The sequence below is a fragment of the Stegostoma tigrinum genome, chromosome 7 (assembly GCF_030684315.1).
Source record: "Stegostoma tigrinum isolate sSteTig4 chromosome 7, sSteTig4.hap1, whole genome shotgun sequence".
Taxonomy (NCBI): Eukaryota; Metazoa; Chordata; class Chondrichthyes; order Orectolobiformes; family Stegostomatidae; genus Stegostoma; species Stegostoma tigrinum.
The window spans coordinates 84,535,679-84,562,539 of record NC_081360.1 but is presented as its reverse complement, the minus strand read 5'-3'; the positions used below and the strand labels follow the sequence as shown (position 1 = coordinate 84,562,539).

Here is a 26,861-nt window from a genome sequence, read left to right as displayed (position 1 = left end):
GCTAAGCGATGGTCCCCTGTGGGCTACTGTGTACCACAGACTGTCACTTGGTGAGGTCCATGTCTTTCAGGATGCACAGCAGTAATATGTTGGCACTTGCTCTGATGCTAACCTTTGCTTTGAGTGTATGTCGTTCTACATTTTCAGTACATATGGTATTAAAATATGTATAGTCTTCTAATAAAACTATACCATTGATATGACATGTGAGGTTAACAATTTAGAAAGCCTGGTCATCTTCTGAAATTTGCTCTTCCTTGGTTGACTCTGATTCTTCTTCTTGTGTTTGTAATTGCTTGCTTTTTTAAAAAATTGTGCTCCACTTTATTTCCTTAATTACAGTCTTGTGGTCTTGTTTGCCACCTGGGGTCTGATCTGGCCTGGCCTTCGGAGACATATTTCCTGCACATGCATGCCCAATGTCCTTTGGTGCCATAAACTCTACGGATATTAAGAAAAATCTGCGCAGTTCTTCAGTAGATGCGAAAAATTGCATTTTTAACAGATCTTGTTAGTTAAGAGTTTTCTAACCATAGCAATAGTGTTGGCTGCACCTAAACTAAGTAATTGTTGTTGGTCTGTCATTAAGTCTTTATACTCATTTTAATCATCAATTAATGCATAAACTGTGGCCCTTTTGTGATTCATGCATGATACTCCATATGCCACATGTTAGCCCACCATTTAACCTATCTATAATCTTCTGTAGCCTCCATCTATCGTCTTAAAAGCTTACTTTCCTGCCTGTAGGGGAGAGTCATGAAACATAGAATCAGGACCTTTGGCACACCATGTCTATGCCAACCAACTAACAACAAACTACATTAATCCCACTTACCTGCGCTTGAGCCATAGCCTACTATGGCCCAACATTTTAAGTACTCATCCAGACACTTCTTACATGATGCAAGGCTACCCGCTGCCATCAACGGGATCTAGTTCTGAATTTCCATCACCCTCCTTCTCAGATCTCTTCTGAACCACTGCTCCTTGTTTTTACATCATCTGGTCCTTATCCATTGTGAAGAGTTTCTCACTGTTGGCACCGTCTATATGTCGATCAGATCCCCTCCCCAGCCTCCTCTGCTCCAAGGAAAACAAACCCTGCCTACTCAGTCTCTCCCCATAACTGAGCCTTTTCATCCCAGGCAACATCCTGTGTCACTGTCAAGTTTAGCAACCATACTTTCTGCCCCTTCATCAAAGTTATTGACATAAATTTGGAACAATTTTGAGGTACTTGCAGTAATCCCTGTGGCAGACCACTTATTTCATCATGCCAATGTGAAAAAGACCCAGTTATGCCTATTCTCTGCCTAATGTTAGCCTGCCAATCTTCTGTTTGTGCCAATATGCTACCACTACACAATGCAAGATAACAAAGTGTGGAGCTGGATGAACACAGCAGGCCAAGCAACATCTTAGGAGCACGAAAGCTGACATTTCAGGCCTAGATCCTTCATCAGAAAAGTGGGATGGGGAGAAGGTTTTTGAAATAAATAGGGAGAGAGGGGGAGCCGGACCAAAGATGGATAGAGAAGAAGATGGATGGAGAGGAGAGTATGGGTGGGGAGGTAGGGAGGGGATAGGTCAGTCCGGGGAGGACAGACAGGTCAAGGGGGCAGGATGAGGTTAGAAGGGAGGAAATGGAGGCGGCTTGAGGTGGGAGGAGGGGATAGGTGAGAGGAAGAACACCCAAATCTGCCTTCCGGAGAGACCACTCTCTCCGTGACTCCCTTGTCCGCTCCACACTCCGCTCCAACCCCACCACACCCGGCACCTTCCCCTGCAACCGCAGGAAGTGCTACACTTGCCCCCACACCTCCTCCCTCACCCCCATCCCAGGCCTCAAGATGACTTTCCATATCAAGCAGATGTTCACCTGCACATCCGCCAATGTGGTATACTGTATCCATTGTACCCGGTGTGGCTTCCTCTACATTGGGGAAACCAAGTGGAGGCTTGGGGACCGTTATGCAGAACACCTATGCTTGGTTTGCAATAAACAACTGCACCTCCCAGTCGCGAACCATTTCAACTCCCCCTCCCATTCCTTAGACGACACGTCCATCCTGGGTCTCCTGCAGTGCCATAATGATGTCACCCGTAGGTTGCAGGAACAGCAACTCATATTCCACTTGGGAACCCTGCAGCCCAATGGTATCAATGTGGATTACACAAGCTTCAAAATCTCCCCTCCCCCCTCTGCATCCCAAAACCAGCCCAGCTCTTCCCCACCTTCCTAACCTGTACTTCCTTTCACCTATCCCCTCCTCTCACCTCAAGCCGCACCTCCATTTCCTACCTACTAACCTCATCCTGCCCCCTTGACCTGTCCGTCCTCCGTGGACTGACCTATCCCCTCCCTACCTCCCCACCCATACTCTCCTCTCCACCTATCGTCTCCTCTATCCATCGTCAGTCCACCTCCCCCTCCTCTCCCTATTTATTTCAGAATCATCTCCCCATCCTCCTTTTTGATGAAGGGTCTAGGCCCAAAATGTCAGCTTTTGTGCTCCTAAGATGTGCTTGGCTTGCTGCGTTCATCCAGCTCCACACTTTATTATCTCAGATTCTCTAGCATTTGCAGTCCCCATTATCTCTCCTCTCACTACACAGTGCACTTTATTTTATGCAATAATCTTTGATGTGGCATCTTACCAAGTGCCTTCTGGAAATCTAAGTACAGTACAACCACCAGTTACCATTTCTCCACATCATGTTGTAATATTTCCATTGGATTGGTCAAATATGAATTACCTTTCACAAAGGCATGCTGACTGTGTCTGATTACCTTGTCCTCAATGTGCTGTTATAACTTCTTTAGTAATAGCTTCTAACATCTTTCCTGCAAGCGAATTCTGCTCAACTCTTAGAAAGCTAAATGTGTCAACAGTACAATGAACCATGCCATTGACAATTACAGTGAATGGTTAATGAGGAGAGGTTGAGTAGACTGGGTCTATACTCATGGGAATTTAGAAGAATGAGGTGCGATCTGATAGAAACATATAATTATGAAGGGAATAGATAAGCTAGAAGCAGGGAGGTTGTTTCCATGATGTGATAATGGGAACTGCAGATGCTGGAGAATCCAAGATAATGAAATGTGAGGCTGGATGAACACAGCAGGCCCAGCAGCATCTCAGGAGCACAAAAGCTTTTGTGCTCCTGAGATGCTGCTGGGCCTGCTGTGTTCATCCATTCTCACATTTCATTATCTTAGGTTGTTTCTATGAGTGGGCGAAACTAGAACTCGGGGCATAGCCTCAAAATAAGGTGGAGCAGATTTAGGACTGAGGAACTTCTTCAGGCAAAGAGTTGTGAACCTGTGGAATTCGCTGCTTAGTGAAGCAGTTGAGGTTACTTCATTATATGTTTTTAAGGCAAAGATAGACAGATTTTTGAACCGTAAAAGAATTAATGGTTATGGTGAGTTGGTGAGTAAGTGGAGTGGGGTCCAAGAAAAGATCAGCCATGATCTTATTGAATAGCAGCAAAGGCTTGACTGGCTAGATGGCCTACTCTTGCTCCAATTTCTTACGTTCTTATATCCTTAATGTCCCAACAAGATCCTTGAATGAGACCAGGCTAATTGTCCATTATTCCTGCTATTTCTGCTATAATGTGTGTTTCGTTAATGCAAATGGGCTGTAATGTAATTGATGAATAATGGGATAGTAAGAACTGCAGATGTTGGAGTCAGAGATAACACAGTGTGGAGCTGGAGGAACATAGCAGGCCAGGCAGCATCAGAGGAACAGGAAAGCCGACGTTTTGGGTCGGAACCCATCTTCAGAAAACGGTTTCTGACACGAAATGTCAACTTTCCTGGTCCTCTGAAGCTGCCTCTCCTGCTGTGTTCCTCCAGCTTCACACTATGTTATGGATGAATAGTGTGTGCTGTTTGAATAACATGAACTCTCTGCTGTACCTGCGTAGTGATTTTCGATAGAGATTTCCCTATAATGCGATTTTCTATAGCACAAGGTCACATCAGAATGCAACTATCACGCAGAAATACCTGCACATTCTGTCTTTTGCTGTATATCCAATTTCCTAACTAGGTCAATAATTTGTCTTCAATTCCATTAGCTTCAACTTTTAGGCATTTTATCTTGGAGGGTGATATGGACCAGACCAAACCTCTGAAAGTATATTATAGAGATGGCCTAGACTCTCACTTTTATATTTTTTAAAAGGCAAGTATAGGGTGCTCTGTTCCAGATACAATTAGATTGGTCCACCACTAGTCTTGAATTAAAGCACACTTTATCCTGTGAAAGACAATTCGGCAACTATTCAGTTATTATTCTCATGTGCTGCCTCTCTCCAGACCAGGAGAAAGAAGCAAACTGCTCTTTTTGATTTTTGCTCTCTAAGATTTTACTCCAGTTATAGTGAACTCAAGCTTTCAGTTCCGGCAGCCAGAAAAAAAACCACAAAAAAGTCAGAAATGCCCTAAATCAAAACCAAAATCCTTCTGGGTTTGTGTGACCCTGACCCCGCCCACTCTTTTTTTTTGCCTTTAGTAAAGCACCCAGGGAAAACTCAAAGCTGTTTACCAACTGCCTGGTAAACAGTACCACTGTGACAACACCCCTCTGCAAAAGAAACAGGTCAGAACACATCTCTTAAAGGCACAGTGTCATCACAAGGGGAACTTGTTGAATGTTCTGGACATCCTTGTTAAGTAACATTTACAAAGGCTACCCACCCACTACACCACCCACCCCAGCTTCACCGACTAGATTTGTCATCTCATCAAAAACATTCACTTGTATTTGTCAGGCATTACTGATACCTTTCAAATCCCTGTTGACTCTGTATGATTAGATGAAACTTTTCCAGGTGTCCTTTTTGATAGTATCTGGCATTCCTTTAACAACAGATGTTAGGTTAAACTAGTTTATAATTATCTGGCTTTCCTCTCACCTTTACTAAACAGCATGACATGCAAACATTTACCATCTGACAGAATTGGAGTTTTATAGTTAAGAGAGTTTGTAAAGTTTTCAGCTACTTCCTTTGAAGCCCTGTGTGGGAACCATTTGGTTTAGGAGACTTGTCACTCTTCTCTGTCATAATTTTCGTGATTACTGTTATTTTGCTTTCATTAACTATGGACAGTCCCGGGTTAAATATCAGTTTACTTGAGTTATCTAGTAAGCAGAAATCTTCTCCTACTGTAAATGTTGATGCAAAGTAATTATTACCTCATTTTTGTTGACAATATTACAGTTGTCAGTTTTTAAGGGATGAGCCTTGTTCCTGACCATTAGTCAACTCTAAAATGTTGAAAACAGGGAACAAGGAAACACCATTCATCAAATCAAGTCCATTCCTGGCTTTGTAATTGACATGAACAGAGCAACAAACTTTTGCTTATTACTACAATGGCTGTTATGATGTCACAGATCACAAGTGGTTATCATCATGAATGATCCGTATATTTTGTACTCGCAGATATGTTTGGATGACGATAAATGGCAGTATTCATTGAACAAATTTCCCAATTCAACATCCTGGGGATTGCTGTTGACCAGAAACTTAACAAGACAATCAATATCCACCAACACTTTGCATTTCCATTCTATGATTACATATAGAGAAAATAACTTTCCATTAATATACTTATTAATCAAATTTAGTAGTCTAACTAGATTAATGCATAGCTATCGCAAAATTAACATTTTTTTTGAGTATTCTCTCTCTTCAAGAGCAATTTGAAATTGAGTCAATGGTCAAACTCCTTTGGCATTCAACGAAATTGCTCCCAAGTAGTGATTTAGATATGGTTTGTCTGCTGATAGTAATAATGCCTGTTCTGTAGTCTATTCTGATTTAAATTATTTTTAAGAACATATTTTCAAATTCAGGAAGCAACAATCGTTTTTGTCCAAATGGTTATGTGCAGAATTTTTCATTTAATTTGTTCATCTGCTGCAATTGATATTGCCCAAAACCTAGTTTGCGACTAAGCCATACAAAAAAAAGGCAGAGACATAATATTTGGCTGTGATGCCTTCACAGATGAAGAATCTAACAAATACAAGTTAATTTTTACCCAATATTCAAACCCCTGAGCTGCATGCACCTACAATTTCAATATGCACTAGCAAGGGGAGGTGATGGCCTAATAGTATTATCATTGGACTGATAATCCAGAGAGCCAAATAATGTTCGGGAGACCGGGGTTTGAATCCTGCTATTGCAGGTGGTGGAATCTGAATTTATTAAAATATCTGGAATTCTTAATTATGCCAAGAATTTTTAAGAATGCCCATGAATTAACTGTCAGCAAAAAACCTTTCTGGTTCACTAACGCCATTTAGGGAAGGCAATAAAGCTATCCTTACCTGGTCCAGCCCATATGTGACACTAGGCCCGCAGCAGTGTGGTTGACTCTTAACTGGGTAATAAATGCTGCCTAGCCAGCAATACCCTCAGCCTGTTAACGAATAAAAGATCTACCAAACAGAGATGCGTCCTACTCAGAACTCCAGCTCATTAAATTAGCCCTTAACTGTCAAGACTTATAACTGAACAGCATTCACCTGAATTAGTTGTCAGAAGGTGTCTGGCATTAAATAAAGTTTATTGCTAGAGTCAGAACTTTAAGAAAGGAGTAAATTTGATGGGATGAAAATGCCATCACAGTTATTTTAAGAATTACTAGTTAACTGTTCTATGCCTACAATCCAAGCATCTACCTCACTGGAAATGCAGGTTGACACACTTTCTGCCTATATCAGTACTTCAGATGAATAAGGTCCAATGGAACTACTCAATACCATAAGACATAGGAGCAGAAGTAGGCCATTCAGCCCATAGCGCCTGCTCCATCATTCAATGAGATGATAACTGATCTGATTATGCTCAACTCTTCTACCTGCCTTGGCCCAATAACTCTTGATTCCTTTACTGGTCAAAAATATGTCTACAGCTAATGTAGCTAATGAATCAGCCACTACTGCCTTCTGTGGTGAAGAATTCCTTACAGTCTGTAGAGTCTGAGAGAAAATGTTCCTCTTCATCTCGTTCTCATTGGGCCAGTAAGTTTATGCCCTTTGGTCCGAGAACTTTCCACAAAGAGAAACAACCTTTCCGCATCTACCCTGTCCATTAGGAATCTTACATGTTTCGATGAGGCCACCTTACCTTACTTCAATGAGGACAGGCTCAACCTTCTCAAACTCCCCTGATAAGATAATCTCTTAATACAGGGATCAAACTAATGAACCTTCTCTGGGCTGCCTCCAACGCCAATATATCTTTCTTTAGCAAAGGGAGTCAAAACTGTTCACAGTATTCCAGCTATACGATTAGCTTCTATAGTTTTAGCAAGACTTCCCTATTTTTATGCATCATTCCCTCTGAAATAAAGTCCAATATTCCTCTTACTTTCCCTATCTCTAGCTGAATTTGAATGCTAGCCTTTTGTGCACAAATCCCTCTATATTGTAGCTTTCTACAGTCTTTCTCCATTTAAGTAATATTCAGCTCCTCTTCACTTCATGCCAAAGTGCATAGCCTCACATGTTCTCCAGATTATACTCCACCTGCCAGGTTCTTTTGCCCACTTGCTTAACTTGTCTATATCCCTCTATAGTCTCTGTAGCACTCTCACCACCTGCTTTCCATCTATTTTTACATCATCTGCAGACCTGTCAACAGTGCCTTCACTACTAAGTACTCATCCAAGTAATTAATATCTATTGTAAAGCACTGAGGCCTCCACATTAGTTACAGATTCAACACAGTGTGAAGCTGGAGGAACACAGCAGGTCAGGCAACATCGGAGGAGCAGGACAGTTGACATTTCGGGTTGGGACCCTTCATCAGAACTCCAGCTCCACACTCTGTTGATTCTGACTCCAGCATCTGCAGTTCTTGCTAACACTAGTTGCTTAGAGCAGACAGTTCCATTTGTGCCAGTTGCCAACGTTTCTCCATTGACTAGTACAGCAAAGGTCAACACCAACTGTTGTATCGTAAAATGTTTGGTTTGTTTGCATACACAAGAGTGCAGGTAAAATTATTCTTTCCACGCGTTTCAGTGAGATGCAATCAGGTGCTACATCAATGCAAGTCCTTTTATCAGCCTAATGGCACAGCTGTGTTCACAAACTTAATACACCACCTGATAATGTGAAGGCAGTATAGATATTCTTCCAGCAATCAATTAAATAGACGCATATTTGGGGAACGGTGCTTGTACAAGATTTAAAAAAGTAGAATCGTTATAGACGCAGCCCAAATTCTTTCTATCCAAACGTCTATGCAAGACCGATTAGGTTACATATTTATTTATAATCCAGTTTGGGGGCGGGGGGAGCGAAATAGAGTTAAATGAGTTAAAGTTCTGTACTGAAGCTCCCTTATTTTCAAGTCGATTATGGTGTGCTCAGTAGTGTCTGCATATCAAGCAGCTCTTCCCCACTTTAGAAATCAGAGTGGGTTCTGGAGGGGAACCTGGAAGAACAAGCTGTCAAACCCGGAGGCAGCGAGTCACTGATCGCAGCCCCGGAGCTGATCGCCTCCTGTGGGTCGGTCAGAACTCGGTCCAGCAAAGCCCTGCATCCAATCCCTGACTTAACCGCATTCCTTGTAGATCCACTGTCCAACTTATCACAGTCCAGAGCGACATTACCTCTCCAGTGTGCATTAGCTTACTGACAAAAATCACATCATAGAAAATTAAAGTTTGGAAAACAGGGACAACTTATTACTGCACCGCAGGCTAGTGCATCCATGCAAACAGAAAGTGGGCAGCAATTTATGTAGACCACTTTGTAATTTAAAAATAAAGGGTTTTTTTTACCTGTCCGATGGGCAAGTGAGTGGCAAAACTTTGGACGATGTTATTAGTTGAAAAGACAGCAGTGAATAGGCTCCCTGTTCCGCACAGGGGTTCAAAACAGATCAGGGATCTGGTGGTGATCTCTCCACCCCTTTGAGGCGGGATCAAAGCGCATTACATCATCTAAATTTGGTTGGAGCGAGGGAAATGTGACAGGTTAATACTGTTGCCGACCTTCTACTTCATACCAGGAACTTGAGCATTTGATTTTTGTTTGAGATACCAACCGGAGCTCAGGGCCGTTTCTTTCGCCTCAGCCTGAAAGTTGCCCTTGAGAGTGGTGTGTTCACTCAATGGCTGAACGGTCTTGCTGAGTGATACTAAAAGCACGATTACAATCCTTGAACTCTTAGTTCACGGAGGTGTGCCTCCTCGCCCTGCTTTCTGTGCAGGACCATAAAATGTAAGAGCAGAAGTGGGTCATTCAGCCCATCAGGTCTGTTGTGCCTTTCATTGAAAAAGAAGGGTCTGGGACCGAAACGTCAGCTTTTGTGCTCCTGAGATGCTGCTTGGCCTGCTGTGTTCATCCAGCCCCACACTTTGTTATCTCGGATTCTCCAGTATCTGCAGTTCCCATTATTTCTGATCCAATAATCCTCAACGCCACTTTCCTGCCTTTTCCCTATAATCTTTGGTTCTTTTACTGATCTTTGGTTCTTTTACTGATTAAAAATCTGTATCTGTATCCTTGAATATACTTAATGACCCAGCCTCAGTCGTCCTCAACAGTATAGAATTCGACAGATTCATTACCGTCAGAGAGAAGAAATTCCTCCTCATCTCCATTGTAAACACGCAACCTTATTCTGAGATAATGGGAACTGCAGATGCTGGAGAATTCCAAGATAATAAAATGTGAGGCTGGATTGGGTGAGACCTTATTGTTAGACAGTAACCTGTAATTCTATATTCTTGCACAAGAGTGTTTCCACTTGTATCCTGTCAAGACCCCTCAGGATCTTATTTATTTCGATGAAGCCAGTTTTTATTGCTTTAAACTCCAGTGGACGCTGAAGCCATCCATACTTTCCTCAAAAGACCACCTTCTCAGTCCAGCAATTTAGTCTTGTAAGTCCACTGAACTGCTTCCAACACATTTGCACCCATCTCAAACAAGGAAACCAGATGAGGTCTCATGAAGACCCTGTATAGCTGAAGCATAATCTCCCTACATTCTTTTCAGTTTAACTCATGATTCATTCTAATATTCTATCACCTTTCCTAATTACTTGCTGGACCTGAAAACTAACCTTCTTTGATTCATACATTGGAACACCCAGGTCTGCATCTCTGTATATGCATTTTTAATTTTCCTGCCAAAATGGACAGTTTCATATTTTTCTACATGATACTCCATTTGTCAGATCTTTATCTACTCATTTATCTTGTCAATATCCCCTTTAAGCCACTTCATGTCCTCTTTGTGTCTTTCAATGTAATCTAGTCATTAGACCAAGAGCAGCACTGACCAATCTACATTAATCTTGCTTTCCAACTCTTGTTATGACATTTCAAGTGCTTATCAATGTAGTTTTTAAAGGCTGTCCCATATCTAATATTCTCTGAGAAAGTGCTTTCCAGACAACACTGAGTTTATTCAGAGATAATGGGAACTGCAGATGCCGGAGAATCCGAGATAACAAAGTGTGGAGCTGGATGAACACAGCAGACCAAGCAGCATCTTAGGAGCACAAAAGTCCTGGTGAGGCCACACCTGGAGTACTGTGTGCAGTTTTGGTCTCTTTACTTGAGAAGGGGATTGTACTAGCACAGGAGGGGGTACAGAGGAGATTCACTCGGTTGATTCCAGAGTTGAGAGGGTTGGATTATGAGGGGTGACTGAGTAAACTGGGATTACGCTCATTAGAATTCAGAAGAATGAGGGGAGATCTTATAGAAACATATAAGACTATGAAGAGAATAGATAAGGTGGAGGCAGGGAGGTTGCTTCCACTAGCAGGTGAAACTAGGACTAGAGGGCATAGCCTCAAATTAAAGGGAAGCAGATGTCGGACTGAGGTCAGGAGGAACTTCTTCATCCAAAGGGTTGTGAATTTGTGGAATTCCCTGCCCAGTGAAGCTACCTTGCTGAATGTGTTTAAGGCAAGAAGAGATAAATTTTTGAACAGTAAAGGAATTAAGGGCTATGGTGTGCAGGCAGGTAAGTGGAGCTGAGTCTCAAAAAGATCAGTCTTGATCTTATTAAATGGTGCGGCTGGCTCAAGGGACCAGATGGCCTACTCCTGCTCCTAGTTCTTATGTTCTCATAATGCGTGAATGGATTTCTTTTATGTGCTAACATTCAATGAGGTAATTCCATGGAGGTTTTTAGGGAAGTTTACTTCCAGGTGATTGAAGAATATGGCTATCACAACATGAACTTGTCCTAAAGATGGGTTAAAAAAAACTTAAAGTTAACTCTCTCTACATGTAAGCTGCTTCACCTGCCAATTGTTTCTCTTCTTTTCCAAATTGTTCAAAGCAATTTTGACCACACTACTGGGAATTCCTCGTTCATGGGAAATAGTTGCAATTCCCAATTCCTATCACGAATGGGGTTCAACAGGTTACCCACACCTGGCGGCGTAGGGTAGACACACGCTGATCCATTCAGTGTAGCGCGCGTGCAGCCCCGGACATCTAAGGGCATCACAGACCTGTTATTGCTCAATCTCGTGTGGCTGTACACCACTTGTCCCTCTAAGAAGTTGGACGCGGACCGCTCGGGGGTCGCGTAACTATTTAGCATGTGGGAGTCTCGTTCGTTATCGGAATTAACCAGACAAATCGCTCCACCAACTAAGAACGGCCATGCACCACCACCCACAGAATCGAGAAAGAGCTATCAATCTGTCAATCCTTTCCGTGTCCGGGCCGGGTGAGGTTTCCCGTGTTGAGTCAAATTAAGCCGCAGGCTCCATTCCTGGTGGTGCCCTTCCGTCAATTCCTTTAAGTTTCAGCTTTGCAACCATACTCCCCCCGGAACCCAAAGACTTTGGTTTCCCGGAAGCTGCCCGGCGGATCATGGGAATAACGCCGCCGGATCGCTAGTCGGCATCGTTTATGGTCGGAACTTCGACGGTATCTGATCGTCTTCGAACCTCCGACTTTCGTTCTTGATTAATGAAAACATTCTTGGCAAATGCTTTCGCTTTTGTTCGTTTTGCGCCGGTCCAAGAATTTCACCTCTAGCGGCACAATACGAATGCCCCCGGCCGTCCCTCTTAATCATGGCCTCAGTTCCGAAAACCAACAAAATAGAACCGGGGTCCTATTCCATTATTCCTAGCTGGAGTATTCAGGCGACCGGCCTGCTTTGAACACTATAATTTTTTCAAAGTAAGGGTCTAGGCCCGAAACGTCAGCTTTTGTGCTCCTGAGATGCTGCTTGGCCTGCTGTGTTCATCCAGCCTCACATTTTATTACCTTATTCTGAGATTTGCCGTCGGGGGAAAATGCAAGCCAGGCGAAAACAGCATAAGGAGCAAGCTGCCACAATGAACACCACACCAACCCCATCCCACGACCACCTTCAACCCCAAGTGTAGCAGAGTCTGTGGCAGTGGCATCCAACTGTACAGTCACCTATGGACTAACACTACGAGTGGAAGAGGGCCATCCTTGTCTGTGAGGGGCCGGTAATTACGATGATGAAAATGACGGAGGAAGTTTCAGGATTTTGATCCAGCAATACGAAAGGAACAGCAATACAATTCCAATTCAGAATTGGGCTTAGAAGAGAAGCTGCAGATGGTGGTGTTCCTATCTGTCTGCTGCTCTCAGCTTTCTAAATGGTAATGGTTGTGGGATTGAAAAGTGCTCTCTCAGAATTCTTGGGATATTTCTGATCTCCATCTTGTTGATGGCACACATTGCTGCTATGGCATTGGTGGCAGAGGGAGTGAATGCTTATGGATGCAGTACCAATCAAGTGGGCTGCTTTGCCATGGCGTCAAACTTCCTGAATGTTATTAGAGATGTTCTCTTCCAGGAAAGTGGAGAATAGAAACAGCCACAGAAAATGCTGGTGAAATTCAGCAGGTCTCACAGCATCTGTGGAGAGAGAAACAGAGTTAATGTTTCATTTCTGAAGAAGCTGTATCAAACTTAAATGTTAACTCTTTGTTTCGGAGTTCTAACATCTACAGTTTTGGTTTTATTCAAGCGTAAAGTATTCAATTTTTCTCCTGACCTGTGCAGTGTAGATGATAGACATGTTTTAGGGAGTCTGGAGATGAGTTACTCACTGAAGGATTCCTAGCCTCTAATCTGCCCATGTAGCTTCAGTATTTATGTCACTAGTCCAATTCCTTTTCTGGTGAATGGTATACATCCTGTTCTCTTCAACCCACCCCATCCCCATGATAGTGTATGGTCAAAATTGCTTTGAACAATTTGGAAAAGAAGAGAAACAATTGGCAGGTGAAGCAGCTTACATGTAGAGAGAGTTAACTTTAAGTTTTTTTTAACCCATCTTTAGGACAAGTTCATGTTGTGATAGCCATATTCTTCAATCACCTGGAAGTAAACTTCCCTAAAAACCTCCATGGAATTACCTCATTGAATGTTAGCACATAAAAGAAATCCATTCACGCATTATGAGAACATAAGAACTAGGAGCAGGAGTAGGCCATCTGGTCCCTTGAGCCAGCCGCACCATTTAATAAGATCAAGGCTGATCTTTTTGAGACTCAGCTCCACTTACCTGCCTGCACACCATAGCCCTTAATTCCTTTACTGTTCAAAAATTTATCTCTTCTTGCCTTAAACACATTCAGCAAGGTAGCTTCACTGGGCAGGGAATTCCACAAATTCACAACCCTTTGGATGAAGAAGTTCCTCCTGACCTCAGTCCGACATCTGCTTCCCTTTAATTTGAGGCTATGCCCTCTAGTCCTAGTTTCACCTGCTAGTGGAAGCAACCTCCCTGCCTCCACCTTATCTATTCTCTTCATAGTCTTATATGTTTCTATAAGATCTCCCCTCATTCTTCTGAATTCTAATGAGCGTAATCCCAGTTTACTCAGTCTCCCCTCATAATCCAACCCTCTCAACTCTGGAATCAACCGAGTGAATCTCCTCTGTACCCCCTCCTGTGCTAGTACAATCCCCTTCTCAAGTAAAGAGACCAAAACTGCACACAGTACTCCAGGTGTGGCCTCACCAGGACTTTTGTGCTCCTAAGATGCTACTTGGTCTGCTGTGTTCATCCAGCTCCACACTTTGTTATCTCGGATTCTCCGGCATCTGCAGTTCCCATTATCTCTGAATAAACTGTGTTGTCTGGAAAGCACTTTCTCAGAGAATATTAGATATGGGACAGCCTTTAAAAACTACATTGATGAGCACTTGAAATGTCATAACAAGAGTTGGAAAGCAAGATTAATGTAGATTGGTCAGTGCTGCTCTTGGTCTAATGACTAGATTACATTGAAAGACACAAAGAGGACATGAAGTGGCTTAAAGGGAATATTGACAAGATAAATGAGTAGACAAAGATCTGACAAATGGAGTATCATGTAGAAAAATATGAAACTGTCCATTTTGGCAGGAAAATTAAAAATGCATATACAGAGATGCAGACCTGGGTGTTCCAATGTATGAATCAAAGAAGGTTAGTTTTCAGGTCCAGCAAGTAATTAGGAAAGGTGATAGAATATTAGAATGAATCATGAGTTAAACTGAAAAGAATGTAGGGAGATTATGCTTCAGCTATACAGGGTCTTCATGAGACCTCATCTGGTTTCCTTGTTTGAGATGGGTGCAAATGTGTTGGAAGCAGTTCAGTGGACTTACAAGACTAAATTGCTGGACTGAGAAGGTGGTCTTTTGAGGAAAGTATGGATGGCTTCAGCGTCCACTGGAGTGTAAAGCAATAAAAACTGGCTTCATCGAAATAAATAAGATCCTGAGGGGTCTTGACAGGATACAAGTGGAAACACTCTTGTGCAAGAATAGAATTACAGGTTACTGTTTAACAATAAGGTCTCACCCAATCAAGACACAGATAAAGAACTGTGAAGGACAAAGTGGCCTGCTCCAGCTCCAAATTATATCTGTCCACATAAATCAGTCTCCATCTTGTCACCATAAAAAATTTAATGCTAATTATTTACAGGCAATTTTTTTTGTGTTTTTTGGTCTGGTTAGTGCTAGTGCGGCACGGTGGCTCAGTGAATAGCACTGCAGCCTGAGCCAGGGACCCGGGTTCGATTCTAGCCTCGGGTAACTGTCTGTGTGGAGTTTGCACATTCTCCCCATGTCTGCATGGGTTTCCTCCAGGTGCTCCGGTTTCCTCCCACAGTCCAAAGATGTGCAGACTAGGTGGATCGGCCATGCTAAATTGCCCATTGTGTTCAGGGGTGTGTGGGTTATAGGGGGATAGGATGCTCCAAGGAGCGGCGTGGACTTGTTGGGCTGAAGGGCCTGTTTCCACACTGTAGGGAATCTAATGTAATCTAAACCACAAGTGACTAGTCATAATATGGTGCTTCTGTTTATATTTTGTATTAGGTTCAAAGAGCTTTACACAGTGTCAAATATCACACAAATTAACCCAACAGTACAGACATTTAATTTAAAATGTTAAATATCTGGCACCTATAGACCTGTAAACCTGACACTGGTGGTGGGTAAGTTGTTTGAGGGATTGCTTAGGGATAGTCAGCATGGTTTTGTGCGCGGAAAATCATGTCTCACGTGGTTGATTGAGTTTCTTCAGGACATAACCAAATTGATTGATGAGTGCAAAGTGGTAGACTTTGGGCACATGGAGCTTTTGACAAGGTTCCACATGGTAGACTAATTAGTAAAGTTAGATCACATGGTTGAGTTTGCCAATTAGATACAAAATTGGCTTAACGGTAGGAGGCAGAGGGTAGTGGTGGAAGGTTGTTGTTTGGGCTAGAGGCCTGTGAATAGCAGTGTTCCACAAGAATCAGTCCTGGGTCCACTTTTATTTGTTATTTATACAAATAATTCTGCGGAGGACACTAAAATTTGTAAAATAGTAGACAGTGAAGAAGGTTATCAAAGATTACAAAGAGATCTTGATCAATTGGGTCAATGGGCTGAGAAGTTGAGATGGAGTTTAATTTGGATGAGTGGGAAGTATTGCATTTTGGTGAAACAAAGAATGGCAGGACAATTAATGGTAGGGCCCTAGGTAGTGTAGAACAGAAAGACCTAGGGGTTCAGGTCAATAATCCGACAGGGCGGTTAACAACAAAAACAAAGTTGCTCCTAAGATGCTTCTTGGCCTGCTGTGTTCATTCAGCTCCATACTTTATTATGCTGGAAAAGCTCAGCAGGTCTGGCAGCATCTGTGAAGGAAAAAAACAGAGTTAACGTTTTGGGTCCAGTGACCCTTCCTCAGGGATGGTTAAGAAGGTGTTTAACATGCTTGCCTTCATTGAGCAGACCTTTGCATATAAGTGTTGGGGCATCATGTTGAGGTTGTACAGAATGTTGCAGAGGCCTCTTCTGCACACTGTGTGCAGTTCTGGTCACGCTGCTTTGGAAGAATATTATTTAATCAGAGAAAATTCGGAAAAGATTACCAGGATGTTTCCAGAAATGGAGAGTTTGAGTTATAAAAATAGGCTGGGACTTTTATTACTGTACCAGAGGAAGTTGAGGGATGACCTTATAATGGTTTATAAAATCATTAAGAACATAGGTATGGTGAAGAGGAAAGGCCTTTTCCCTACAGTCGGGGAGTCCGAAACTGGGGGGCATACTTTTAAAGTGAGAGAAGAAAGATTTATAAAGGACACAAGGGGCAACTTTTTTTACACAGAGAGTTGTCCAAATGTGGAGTGAACTACCATAGAAAGTGATGGATACAGGTACAGTTACAACATTTCAAAGACATTTGGCTAAGTACATGAAAAGGAAAGGTTTGGAGGGGTTTTTTATGTATTCATGGGATGAGGGCATCACTGGCCAGGCCAGCATTTATTGCCCCTCCCTAATTGTTCAGAAGGCCGTTAAGAGTCAACCACATTGCTGAGGCTCTGGAGTCCCATGTAGGCCAGACGAGGTAAGGATGGCAGTTTCCTTCCCTAAAGGGCATTAGAGAACCAGATGAGTTTTTCCAACAATCAACAATGGATTCATGGTCGTCAATAGACTCATAATTCCAGAAGGTTTATTGAATATGAGCCAAACGCAGGCAAGTGGGACTAGTTTAGTTTGAGAACATGGCGTGGATTAGTTGGACAGAAGAGCATGACTCTATAATTATCTGCACTTTGGTTTCTAAAATATAAAATCTTGAGGCAACTCATTACGTTGCTCCATATGTCTCTGTGTCAAAATGATTAGCACTGTTTATAGTGTATTTATGAATTTTAAGTCACGTACATTTTTGGAAGGAAAGGACATTTGATTTAAGCAATAGCATACGGTCAAAATCTTCGTACTCCAGATGCTTTGTTAAAATTGAATACTCTGCTGCTCACATCAAATGGTCTGAGTAAACTGTTGGCAAAACATGTTTAAGTGTCAATTGCAATGCTTTTGAAGTTAGATATTCAGGAGGGCATGACTGTGCCTCTAGAGCAGCAGGTATCTGGGCAAGCCAGTACGTTTGAATTATGCTTCAAACTTTTACACAGAAAATCTTTTTGCCATTTGCCTCAGCAGCACTTTGGAAAATAATACTTATGGATTTCAAGATATTTCACATATTGTAAGGTTACCTGCATGGTTTTTAAGGCAGATATATCTCATTATACATTAAATCAAGAAGTTAGATGACAGTATGTAATGTTCCCCAGAATCACAATGCATATCACCATTCACACTTTGTTTGGTAGCAGCATGAATGGAAGAGGTTGCAATTTTACGGTGCAAAAAGTCAAATGTCATGCATTTGAAATAACATTTTTTACATTCGTAGGACATGGGTGTTACTGGCTAGGTCAGTATTTACCGTCCATGCATTTTGGTCCTGTAGAAGGGGGTTGTTCACTGCCTTGTTGAACTGCTGCAGTCTCTGAAGTGCAGATTTTCACACAGAGAAGTTAGAAAGGGAATTCCAGCCTTTGGACACAGTGACAGTAAAGGAACAGTGATTTATATGGTTTAGACGGGATTGATTGATTAGAGTTGGAGATATCACCACTTGATTATATTAAAATTAAGGGCACATTGTTTTAGCAGGAGCATGGGAGAAGCTAGCAAAGGTGTGATAAAAACATGTTACAACATTCATCTCATAAATTGTCCTGAAGGTATTCCACAGAGGATAAAAGGTGAAGTTAAATTACTTGATAGTCTGGATCAGCAGAGCAAGGTTCCAATTAGTATCACCATATATTAAGATAACCTCATTTACCATACGTCATGGAGAATAATGATTACCTATGGTTCGACCCTTGGCTGTGATGTTGCTGTACAGTGTATATCCTTTTGCAATTAGCATTGGGTACTACATCAAATTCTGTAGTCAAGAAGGATGCAAAGCATTGTGTTGCACAATTACTTTTCTGTCCTCTCATTGCTGCATCTACAATTGATTTTCTCTTTAAGGTGGCAAACCATATCATTCATAATGAAAATTACTGACAGATTTTAGCATTCACCAAAATATTTGGTGTTTGCCAAATGACGCTTCCTTTTAATTATTCCAGCCCTTTAAATTTAATGTAGCATTTTTTTTCTATCTTCTTACACTAGGATCCAAATATTTGCTAGTGTAAAACTTGAGTATTGCTGAAAAGAGACACACTTTATTGGTTCCTTACCTGAAACGTCAGCTTTCCTGCTCCTCTGATACTGCTTGGCCTGCTGTGTCCATCCAGCTCTACACCTTGTTATCTCGCACTTTATCGAAGCTTTTCATCATGCACTTATCAGGATATTTTGCAAGAATATCAATTCAAGGGGAAAGGCAACATTTACCCTGCATGAGAATAGTGTGCTGCTTGGTTGGTAAGTGGACCCTGATTAGTAAAGGCTTTCGATAGAGAATGCACCCACTAATGCTGATTGACAGTTAACTGCTAGGTCTTTTATAATTTTGGACAAGTCAGGATGATTCTGAATGCCTTGAAAAATTAATTAGAACAGAAAACTCTTGGAAATTTAACTGGTCACACAGCGGTATAAGTAGAACTTGAATTTGCTTATATTTTATGAAAAAAATGCCTCCATTAGTTACTTTTTATACAGACATTAGCAGATTTCCGATGGTTTTGCTCCTGGGAAGTTTGATAATACAATCCTAATTGAAAACAAGAGCATTTGGCTACATATTGTGCTGCAAATACCGTGCTGTCCCCTAATAAGGAGACACTAATTTAAATAAACTAAGGATGAGGGCAATTAAAGTTTAGGATTTTCCTTAGTGAGAGAAAATGGTAGATTGAAAGCTTCTTGCAAAACTCCAGGTGCTGTTCAGAACAAGAACAGGTGACTAAGTTCTGTTAAAATTAACAAATATTGAAATAGAAGATGGATTATACTTCTGTTGTTCTGGAGGATTTTCTGTAAATTGCAAATGATTTTTTTTTAAGTTTAACACGTGAATTTGCAAACTAACAAGTGGATAAAATGTATATACACACACCTGCAAACAAAATATTTCCATCTGTGCTGCTCATAGTGAGTGAGGTGTTTCATGATTCCATACAACATTGGAATTCTATTGTGTCAATCTTGCAAGTGCGTGTGTGTGCCATTTAAAGCCACAAATCCAATGGCAGTTTTATGCAAAGAGTGAGAGTGCTTCAAGTGAGGGCTCTTGCATTAGGTCATATTAACTATGTAGGATAGGCCTCTGGTGAGAAATTCTGCCTCACACATCGAACAGCCTGCTGTTGTACAGTGAAAGTCAGCAGTCCACTGTAATTCAACATGATATTCAAGGACAGCATAACAGCAGCGCATTAATAAAAGCAAAATATAATGGATGCTGGAAATCTCAAATAAAAAAAGCAAAGTAATGGAGAAATTCAGCAAATGTGGCAGCTTTATGGAAAGAGAAACAGAGTTAACGTTTTGAGCTTCCATGACACTCTACAGACTCGGGCTAGTCATGGCACATCAAATGTGAATTCTTACACATTGAAGTCCTGGCACAGTTCTGGTTATTTTTAACTGCCATCTTTCTCATGCCAAAAGTCATGAGAGATTTGAAATGTTAACTCGGTTTCTGTATCCACAGGTGTTTCCAGACCTGCTAAGTTTCTGCAGCATGTACTTATTTTATTTCAGACCTATGTAGGTTGGCTTCATGGCATTGCAAATGTTGTGAAGAGCAGAGCATCTTCACAGCTAGCAGAGTATATGCAGGCTGGAAAAATACACATTCTGTTCTTACATAAACCAGGCAAGTCATCCAAACAAAATTACCCTTTTCCATGTGTAACATTTATACATCTTTATGTGGCTATATTGGGCTTCACTTTTCATTGAGAAGCAAACTGAACTGTGGATATAACCCAAAAATACCAATGAAGATCTTAATAAAAACAAAGTTGCTGGAAAAGCTCAGCAGGGATAGCAGCATCTTTGAAGGAAAACACAGAGTTAATGTTTTGAATCTGGTGACCCTTCCTCAGAACTGTTGATGTCTTAAAATCAATTGTTTTTTTTAATTATTGCCTTGAAGCAGTAGTCTTGTTTTTTATTTGTACATTGTATTTTGAATTATTGCCTGCTTTTCCAAGCTGTTCAACACCATTCTGAGTTTTGTAGCTTCACATGTATGGTTTGACCAGAGGTAGGTAATGATGGGTCATGGCAGTGCATGGGAGAAAACTGAAATCAGTGAGAACAGGGAGAGGCAACAGGAGATGGACAAGGATTAAAGTTACAAGCCATCATTACTTCCCTTCCTGTTGATGTTTTACAAAATGACATAGAGTGATTTTGTTGTATTTTTGCAATCAATGTGAAATAAGAATCTGTAAAATAGTCATGAGATTCTCCAATCAGTGTTAGGAAGGGCCCTTCAGACGTCTGCATCTATGACATTCCAGAAGCTGTGCATCTCATGTGCAGCATGGCCAGAGGTAACGTAAAAAACCCATAATAACACAAGGAAAATGTACATTTAGAACATGACACTAGGAGGTCTACAAAGCCTTCCAACCCAAGGGCAGAAGAAAATAATACATTTTTTTAATAGACCCCTCTTCACATGTAGCAACTGGGAACACATAGATGACAAACATTGTAAGTCCAAGGAAGAGCTATTGCTCCCAATGGTCCTCATCCATACAGCTGTACCAGTTCCAACTGATTTCTGCCTATACCACAAATCTGAAACAAAAACAAGTCATGCTAGAAATATTCAGCAGGTCAGACAGCAGTAGGAGAGAGAAATACAAGTCATGTTTGAGATGGATGACCTTTCATCAGAATTGCTGCCTGTGTCACAAGAACCATATTTAACATTATTCATGCCTTCATGACACAAAGACAAAATCTTCACAATTCAACAATGCCTTTTCTGTCATACCATACATTATTATTATTTGTTCACTAGCTCGGTTCAGTAAGTAACACTCCTATTTCTGGGCCAGTAGTCATGATCCACACCAATAGTTCAGAACATAATTTAGATTGATACATCTAAGAGAGGGAATACACTCATAAAAATGCCATCAAATGAGATCTGATCTGACAGATATCAATGATTTCATGGTAGCAGTTAAAAGAAAAGGGAAGAAATGGGACCTGGTCAAGAAAAACAGAGTTAATGCTTCAAGTCCGATGACTCTTTTTCAGTTCTGAAAGAAGTCATAGTATTCAAAACATGAACTCTGTTTCTGTCTCCACAGATCTCCTAGGTTTCTCCAGTAGTATCTGTTCTGTTTTGGATATCCAGAGCCTTGCTGTTATCATATTAGACCGGGACAAGGTCCTTTTCTCAAGTCATAGTCGCTTGTATGTGATGTGCTAGGATAAAACGGCTGTCACATTTGACTAAATAATAGTTGCTCCTCCAGTCCAAAAGTAACTCATTGTGCGTTTTCAACTGTGTATTTCTTTTGTTCTTTGTTTAAAGCAGGGAACATCTATCCTCAGATATAGGCTATGACTTCAAAGCAAAATTATCCACGATTACAATTTAATCTTCTGATCATAACGGAACAGGACATCATGATCCAGTGCTCTCGTATTGTTTTAAAACATTTTTAAGTCTAGTTTCAACCATTGCATATTACCCCAACAAAGTAGTCATATAGTTAAATAGTTACAAATGCTATTGTTTAATGATTTTTATGGCTTATGGTTTCTGTATTTTTTCAGCCTGATTGTGAAATAAATTTTACATGTGTACAAGTTTACTTTCCAAAACCGCCACCTGCCACACAATCAACGTGGAATTAGTCTAAAATCACAAACAGTAGTTGGAAATGGACATGGGCGCTGGCAGAGAGTACTGTGATCTATTTTGAGAAGTTTGTGCAATATGTCAGAAAAGTTACAATGGAAAAGCAGTATTTCTACTCCTCTGATATTATCCAGCAAGCAACAAATTCAACCAGAATAGGATGATTTCATGTTTAATATTAGTTTTCCTGAGGTTTCCTGGGCAACATTTAGAGGAAGATGTAGTTGCACTCAGCACACACGAATTAAGAATTGGGGAAAAAAACACATTGGTAACAATTTCTGCTCCATATTACTGTTCATTAACTCCGCTGGAAGTGTGTGAACATCAGATAAGAAGGACTGTTGGTTGTCCACTACTGAATAGCTTGTAGATATGTACTAGCAAGGTTTGCACTTGAACTACGACCCTGTTGACAAGGATGACTGAAAGCATATGGTGTCCATGGTGTCACCCCTTGAAAATTGATAAAAACGTCCAGGAGACGAAGATAAGGCAGGCCAAAATAAAAATTAAATTTTACAAAAGGAAATCTGTATTTATCCTTGTGTTAGATGTCCCATGACCTTCCTCTTTTGATTCTTTGATCTCAGGTATACTCCAACAGCAGTTTCTCACATCAGAACAAATCACAATCCAGTCTTTGTAATGTCAGTGCACCAGTTGACAGTATGCACCTCTTATTCATTGGTGCAAATATTTGGGACTGTTTTGAAGGTGAGACTCATTTTTCCACAGCTCAAAGATGGAATCAATCAAAGTAGCTGATGTGCATTAAAAAAAAACACCTTCACTTGATGTTGTTGCTGTTTATCATACCAAAACAACAACTAGCGGTGCTAATGTGATCCAGCTTATGCTCAATACCCTATTGCTGGCAGATGAAGGGAACCTGCGGAGCTGTTTAACCACAAGCACAGCATTTGTGTGATTTGTTGGCACATCGATGTTGCAGATCATCCCTTCACAACAGGAAGTGCACTCCTGAAACAAAAACAAAATGTTTTCCTGATTAAATATTTCCACCGATGTTGCAATTCCTTTGAAATAGCTGCACAGAGACCAGTATCCTGTCACCAAGTCCCCATTATTTACATGTGCCGAGTGCACTGGCTTTAACCAGCCAGCTCAAATACAATCCCTGAAGTCAGAAGACTCTCTGAATCTCCTCTTTATACCTGTCTGCTAGAACCCCCTGATTGGGCCAGGTTAACAATCCCAAAGGTAAAGTTTGTGACTTGTGACTTGTTGCAAATTTAAACAGGTTTTAGGGAAGTAATTGTCATTCCACTTGTACGTTAAGCTGACTTTATTTGTTTTAAGTTAGACCAATGTTAGGAATTTACTGCTTGTGTCTTTTCTATTTTACGTGCAGGCTCATTTTCATTGCTATATAGAAAACAGAGTCCCTGAGAAACTTTGGATGATTTGTTTCTATAGATTCCAGATAGTTGGTAAATAGCAACATCAACCTAAATCTCAATCATGGGCCAAGTTAACAACCCCAAATAGGGATCTCACAGTCAACAAGATCCTGGTTTGGTTCCAATCACTACCCCCTTCAATGACAGACTTCCAGTTCATGCATGAGGAGTGTCAGTTCCTCATACCCTTTACTTCTATGATCATCACCGTTTGCAATTTTCCTGCCAATCACTAGATAAAACCAAGTTACAAATGAACCTAATTAATGTCTATGGAGAAAAAAAATGTCAGAAGCAAGCTCATTTTGTATAAATTGCATCGGTTCATAATCAGACTGCATTCTGCCTCATTTCAGACAACACTAGATATTGAGAAGGCAGCTGATGAATTTGGAAATAGTAAGAACTGCAGATGCTGGAATCAGAGATAGCACAGCGTGGAGCTGCAGGAACACAGCAGCATCAGAAGAGCAGAAAAGTTGATGCTTCAGGTTGGGACCCTTCTTCAGAAACGACCTGAAACATCAACTTTCTTGCTCCTGTGATGAATTTGCAGCATGTTTTGAAAAAGGGATGGCACAGGCTCTTCAGGACTGCACTCAAGTCCAATTGAGGTTGAAAGGGAGGATGTCATAGCTCTTCTCCTCCAACCAGGAGATCTTCTGCCATGGTACATCATGCTCATCTCTTGTCCTGTACCATTCTCTCACATCTAACCGTGATGTCCTTCATTCAATGGCAGAAATTCATTTTATTTAATTTATACATGGGAATCTTTGGTTATATACTTCAAACATCCTACAGTATAGGAAGAGTCTATTCAGCCCATTATAGCTGTGCAGCACTTACTGTATGACCGAACTTCCTTATGTGACGGCAGCCAACTGAATAACATTCCAGCTTTGAAACACATCTCTTTGAGACTGATTCACTCCTGCCACGGCTTGTAAATCTGTGTACTGTCAGGCAGTATTCTGTATCTGTGCCATAAAAGACAAAGATGGAGATTTAGGTCGATGATGCTATTCACAAACTATTTGGGATCTATAGAAACAAATCATCCAAAGTTTCTCAGGGACTCTGTTTTCTATATAGCAACGAAAATGAGCCTGCACATAAAAAAAAAGTTAGACACAAGCAGTAAATTCCTAACATTGGTCTAACTTAAACAAATAAATTCAGCTTAATGTACAAGTGGAATGACAATTACTTCCCTAAAACCTGTTTAAATTTGCAACAAGTCACAAGTCACAAACCTTTCCCTTTTCTCATGAATTTTTCTGCATTTTACTTCATTGGGTATTTATCTTACAAAGGAATACACTTCTTTTGACAACTTTTCATACGTCATTCTCCAATATAAACTCACAGAATAACTGAGATTCTGAACATGGTATTGATATAATGCAGCTTCTGTTAGGGTCGTCACAGTTTGAAGTATTAACATTCTATGTTGCATCATACATCATAAGCAATTAAGTTATCATTGAAAGCATTTAATAAATTATTCTTTTTTATTCCTCTGCTATGTTCTTCCCTTTCTTTCTAAGCCACTTAGTTGCAACAGTGTTCCTAGACCCACTTATCATCAATCTTGTTTTTATTGAGCCTTGGCAGTGAGTGTCAAGGCATTTCCATTCTAAGGGTTTGGATTAAACTTGTACGCAACATCACCTGACGCTTCCGCATGCATAGCTGGTGATCACTTAGCCTGAGGCTTTGACATTCTATCATTGATACACATGACTCAACAAGACAACATTCAATTGATCAGACCTGTCCCAACTCTTTAAAGACATTACTTAATGATTCCCACTCCACTGCTTATTTCCCAGTTAAATTAGGGCAATTCAGGAATTAGGAAGGTGATTTGTTGATCTAAAGAGCCGTAAAGATTGCATGCAGCAGCGGTTCAGCAGGCTGATATTGGGGTTGGAAGGACTGTCCATGAGAAGACAATGGTTTGACTGGGCTGTTATTCAGAGATCTCAGAAGAATAAAAGGGGATTTGATACTTCCAAGTTTGCCAATGACATGAAAATAGGTAGGATTGTGAGTTGTGAAGAACATGTGTCAGGGTGTTTTAAGTAAGTTGGCTAGGTGGGAAAATACATGGCTGATGCAGTATAACATGGACAGGTATGAACTTGTCCACTTTGGTAGTCAAAACAGAAAGGCCGAGTATTATTCCAATGGTGTTAGAGTGGCCAACGTTGATATGCAAATGGATATGGGAGCCCTTGTACATGAGTCACTGAAAGTAAGCATACAGTTGCAGTAAGCGGTTAGGAAGAAAATTGGCATGTTAGCCTCATTGTAAGAGGGTTTCAGTACAGGGAAAAGAAAGACTTACTGCAACAACAACAGAAATTGCTGGACAAACTCCACAGATCTGGTAGCATCTGTGAAGAGGAGGGAGAGTTAACATTTAGTGCCCAATGACCCTTCTTCGGAACTGATTAGTGTGGTTGTACAGGGCTTTGGTGAGACCACAAGTGGAATATTGTGTGCAGTTTTGGTGTCCTTTCTCAAGAAAAAGTATATTCTCCATAAAGGGTGTATAGCGACTGTCACCAGACTGATTCCTGCAATGATTCGTTTGTCATTCAGGAGAGTTTGGGTTGACTGGGCCTGTATTCAGTGGAGTTCAGAAGAATGAGAGAGGATCTCATTAAAACATACAAAATTCTGACAGGGCTGGATGAGACAGTGTGCAGGGATGACGATTCCTCTAGCTACAGGGGTCCAGAACAAAGAATCACTCACTCAGAATATATGATAGGCCACTGCAGACAAAGATAAGGAGAGATTTCTTCACTCTATAGAATTATCTACCACAGAAGACTGCAAAGGTAAAGGTACTGAACATATGTAAGAAAGAAATAGATAGGCTTATTAAGGGCTTCAGTTGGCCCACAATGAAAGTGCCGTCTGAAATCTCCTTTGTCCTGGTAAAATTGCAGCAGGGACAGTCAGCTTCTGGGAATGGCAATGCTGGAATACTATCCAATTTTACAGCCCTCTTCTGGACTTCCATCCCACTCCTGGAAGGCAGTACAGCTCTAGTCATTGAGTTCATGCAATCACATCTTCATGATAAATCTAATAGCTGAGCATTTTGTTATACTGACCTCTCTGCATGGGAGGTATAATAAATTATTCGATAAAAACTGCTTGCAGTTAGGTATTCGCATAAGTGCGAAATTAAGCAAAGTCTTGACAAACA

At 41.0% G+C, this 26,861-nt stretch overlaps 2 protein-coding genes and 1 long non-coding RNA gene across 10 annotated transcripts in view; 1 reads left to right on the top strand and 2 right to left on the bottom strand.

The window, feature by feature from the left end:
- lypd6 (LY6/PLAUR domain containing 6) overlaps positions 1-8,929 on the bottom strand; it is a 247,224-nt gene extending 238,295 nt beyond the window's left edge. The window contains exon 1 of the mRNA XM_059647465.1: positions 8,825-8,929. The gene's annotated coding sequence lies outside the window, so the exon portion shown is untranslated. The remainder of the gene's footprint in view (positions 1-8,824) is intronic.
- Positions 1-26,861, top strand: part of LOC132209827 (uncharacterized) — a 90,479-nt gene that overhangs the window by 18,052 nt on the left and 45,566 nt on the right. The window lies entirely within an intron of this gene.
- lypd6b (LY6/PLAUR domain containing 6B) overlaps positions 22,068-26,861 on the bottom strand; it is a 192,227-nt gene continuing 187,433 nt past the window's right edge. For all 8 annotated transcript variants that reach the window (XM_048534891.2, XM_059647462.1, XM_048534890.2 and 5 more), the window contains 2 exons: positions 24,485-24,615; positions 22,068-23,195 (listed from right to left, as the gene is read on the bottom strand). In XM_048534891.2, coding sequence (XP_048390848.2) covers positions 23,025-23,195; positions 24,485-24,615 — 302 coding nt within the window. In that variant the 3' untranslated portion in view covers positions 22,068-23,024. The remainder of the gene's footprint in view (positions 23,196-24,484; positions 24,616-26,861) is intronic.